Genomic DNA, 4,188 nt, shown 5'->3' on the forward strand with positions numbered 1-4,188 from the left:
GTGTTACTTCACTTTATTTACAGATGTTAGCTCACCTTGTAACCAGGTGTATCCATCACACTATGGTGTGTTAGCTCACCTAGTGACAGGTGTGTTCATCACTCTAGTGTGTTACTACACTTTATTTACAGGTGTTAGCTCACCTTGTACACAGGTGTATCCATCACACTATGGTGTGTTAGCTCACCTAGTGACAGGTGTGTTCATCACTCTAGTGTGTTACTACACTTTATTTACAGGTGTATCTTATCACTAAGTAGCTGTAGTGTGTTAGCTCACCTTGTACACAGGTGTATCCATCACTTTGTAGTTGGGGTGTGTTATCTGACCTTGCACATAAGTGTGTCCATCAATCTGTTGTGATCTATCTCACCCTGTTCACAGGTACGTCCAGCACTCTGTAGTGTGTTAGCTCTCCTTGCACATAGGTGCGTCAGTCACTCAAGTATGTTACTTCACTTTATTTACAGGTGTGCCTACCACTCTGTGATGTGTTAGCTCACTTTGTAGACAGGTGAGTCCATCGCTCTATCTAGTGTGTTACTTCACTTTATTTATAGGTGTGTCCATCCCTTTTGTTGTTGTATTGTGTTGGCTTATCTTGTTGGCATGTGAGTTCATCACTCTGGAGCGTTATCTCAACTTGTAGATAAGTGTTCATCACTCTGTGGTGTGTTAGCTCACCTTGTAGACAGTTGTATACATTATTCTGGTGTGTTAGGTCACTCTGTGGTGTGTTAGCTCCACTTATAAACAGGTGTGTCTACTCTGTCCCTGTACACGGGTGCATCCATCACTTTGTAATGGTAGTGTGTTATCTCACCTTGTACACAGGTGCGTCCATCACCCTGTAGTGTGTTTCCTGGTAAACAACTACACACACAGACATACACACACGCTCACACACTATCCATGCACACAGAGACACAGTCACACATACTTTTACAAGAGGTCTGGTCTTCCTGTAGCTGGTAGCCCTTGTAACAGGAGCAAGAGAAGCCTCCCTGTGTGTTGTGGCAGGCCTGACTACAGTATTTATTCTCCGTGCTGCACTCGTCAATGTCTGAGGAGAGCAAGTCATATCATAATAATATACTACTTTCTACGTATATTTTGGTTTAGTTTTAGTAAGGGTTTTGAGTCACTTGCAACACAAATAGGTCATTTCAGAGGCAAAGATTAGAGATGTTACTAAAGGGTACGCTACCAAGAAAAGGAGGTAAAGAGATGAGTAAGATGGGCGTTTGATAGAAAAGAAGGTAAAAACCACACCATACCACCTGCCAATAAACCACTAGGTATGTTTGGGGCATATAAATATACCAGTGACTGACCTATTTTTTAAAAAAAAGGCCCTTTGCAGCTGAACATAAACAATAGTATTGACTATGACCTTGCGAGACATGTTTGGAGAGTATAAATATACCATTGAGTGACAAATAATACATTTTTAAAAACCATGGCAACTGAACAGGGACAAAAGTGGCAACTATGACCTAGCAAGTGATACAGGATTATCTCTTTCCTGCTATGGCTGATTATAATCATATTCACCAACACTCAAGTCTTGTGTAAAAGAAAGAGATAGTTAATCCAATAACACAGAGGAAAAATAGCCTGCACACATAGTAGAATACATAGATTTCTGCTCCCATAGATTTGTCATCCATTGTGTTGCCTCTGGCAGATGACGATAAATCTCCAGTACTCCTCTTGACTCTCTGCTTTCCTCAGTGTGTCCTGCAGATCCATGGCTGTTCATTCTCAAATATTATTCTCCCATCTCTTCTTCTGTCTGCCTCTCCTTCACTATCCCTGCACAGTGCCTTGACGTAGATTAAACAGGGGATAAAAATACCAAAAAGCTCATACTGACCCACACAGGCTGTTGTCCCGGACAGTTGGAAACCTTTCTGGCAGCCACACACAGCGTTCTGGTTATCATCCACTGAGCAAATTCCACTGCAGCCTTTTGTATTGCATATGTCTTGGATGGAAGAATCTGGAAATTCCAACATGGGATAGCTAGAACCAGGCTCATTGTGTAGACTGAATTTTATATTTTATTTTGATAGTGAGTACTTTTCGAATTTAAAAAAATAGAATAAATAAACTGCATTTTATTTATTCTTGAGGGGAAATTTTGGTTGCATTGGCAATATGCAAACATAGAAACATATATAAACACACAAATATAAATACAAAGAATACTACGTACGCAATATTACACCAGTGCAGAACAATTTTATGAACATTTTCAGAGAATATAATATACCTAAACATAGTTCTATTCACAATGTGTAAAATTTATAATAATACATAATACCAAAAATAACAAAGATAAAAATAAATTGAGGCTAGCAAAACAAGTAAAGCCATTCAGCGTAACTCTTTAAACCCTGAATTTTTTCCTCCATTTCCCTGAGACTTTTTCTACAGTCACCTAAACCTGGTGCACTATGTCCCATTATAACCCTAAAAGCTTGCCTCCAGCTTCTAAATGTCGGATAGTCAGTACTAAAGAACTTGGTTCGGGAATAGTTCCGAAATAGTTCTGTAAAACAAACAAAAACTAGCACTAAATAAAACGAAACAGTTGTCTCAAGTATCGGACACTCCCAGCGTCCGATGAGGAGCAGGGTTATTATCGCCGGACAATGGAGTTTAAAGAGTTAATCAGAAGTGGTTGTGGTCTAGTCATGCAGGAAAGTCAAGGAGGCCAGAAGTACAGAAAAATGAATGGTTGTTCCCTGAAGCTACATTGCCAGTGAAGCAAATAGTTACCATGTGGAGGAGGCACATGAGTATATCACTCAATAGTGTGTAAGCTCACCTTGTAAATAGGGGTGTCGATCACTCTAGTGTGTTACTTCACTTTATTTACAGATGTTAGCTCACCTTGTAACCAGGTGTATCCATCACACTATGGTGTGTTAGCTCACCTAGTGACAGGTGTGTTCATCACTCTAGTGTGTTACTACACTTTATTTACAGGTGTTAGCTCACCTTGTACACAGGTGTATCCATCACACTATGGTGTGTTAGCTCACCTAGTGACAGGTGTGTTCATCACTCTAGTGTGTTACTACACTTTATTTACAGGTGTATCTTATCACTAAGTAGCTGTAGTGTGTTAGCTCACCTTGTACACAGGTGTATCCATCACTTTGTAGTTGGGGTGTGTTATCTGACCTTGCACATAAGTGTGTCCATCAATCTGTTGTGATCTATCTCACCCTGTTCACAGGTACGTCCAGCACTCTGTAGTGTGTTAGCTCTCCTTGCACATAGGTGCGTCAGTCACTCAAGTATGTTACTTCACTTTATTTACAGGTGTGCCTACCACTCTGTGATGTGTTAGCTCACTTTGTAGACAGGTGAGTCCATCGCTCTATCTAGTGTGTTACTTCACTTTATTTATAGGTGTGTCCATCCCTTTTGTTGTTGTATTGTGTTGGCTTATCTTGTTGGCATGTGAGTTCATCACTCTGGAGCGTTATCTCAACTTGTAGATAAGTGTTCATCACTCTGTGGTGTGTTAGCTCACCTTGTAGACAGTTGTATACATTATTCTGGTGTGTTAGGTCACTCTGTGGTGTGTTAGCTCCACTTATAAACAGGTGTGTTTTCTCTGTCCCTGTACACGGGTGCATCCATCACTTTGTAATGGTAGTGTGTTAGCTCACCTTGTAGACAGGTGTGTCCATCACTCTGTGGTGTGTTAGCTCCACTTATAAACAGGTGTGTCTACTCTGTGGTGTGTTATCTCACCTTGTACACAGGTTCGTCCATCACCCTGTAGTGTGTTTCCTGGTAAACAACTGCAGGAGTAGGTTCCCTCTGTGTTGTCACACTGTTGCTGACACTGGTGTGTGCCCTCTGCACACTCATTGATGTCTGTAAGGACAAGTTACGGTAGGAAAGTCTGTGACAGTTCTGTCTTGATATGTCTTAAATGTACAGTGTCACGGATTTGAGAGAGAGAGAGAGAGAGAGAGAGAGAGAGAGAGAGAGAGAGAGAGAGAGAGAGAAAGAGAGAGAGAAAGAGAGAGAGAGAGATTTTTTAAATTGGTTTTATTGATTAGAAAGGTTTTCAGCCCATACATCCTCACATTGTAACATATGACCCAGCAAATACTTAAATTGGTGTAGCACATCGGATCATTTACATAAATTGGGCACGCACGC

The 4,188-nt window shown here is 40.8% G+C and overlaps 1 protein-coding gene across 1 annotated transcript in view; it reads right to left on the reverse strand.

Moving 5' to 3' along the window:
* Positions 1 to 4,188, reverse strand: part of LOC101850564 — a gene marked incomplete in the record, with an annotated part of 75,139 nt that overhangs the window by 35,633 nt on the left and 35,318 nt on the right. The window contains 3 exon segments of the mRNA XM_013082551.2: positions 941 to 1,063; positions 1,877 to 2,002; positions 3,772 to 3,897. Of these exon segments, the coding sequence (XP_012938005.1) occupies positions 941 to 1,063; positions 1,877 to 2,002; positions 3,772 to 3,897 (375 nt within the window).

This window comes from Aplysia californica, unplaced genomic scaffold (genome assembly GCF_000002075.1).
Source record: "Aplysia californica isolate F4 #8 unplaced genomic scaffold, AplCal3.0 scaffold00181, whole genome shotgun sequence".
NCBI lineage: Eukaryota > Metazoa > Mollusca > Gastropoda > Aplysiida > Aplysiidae > Aplysia > Aplysia californica.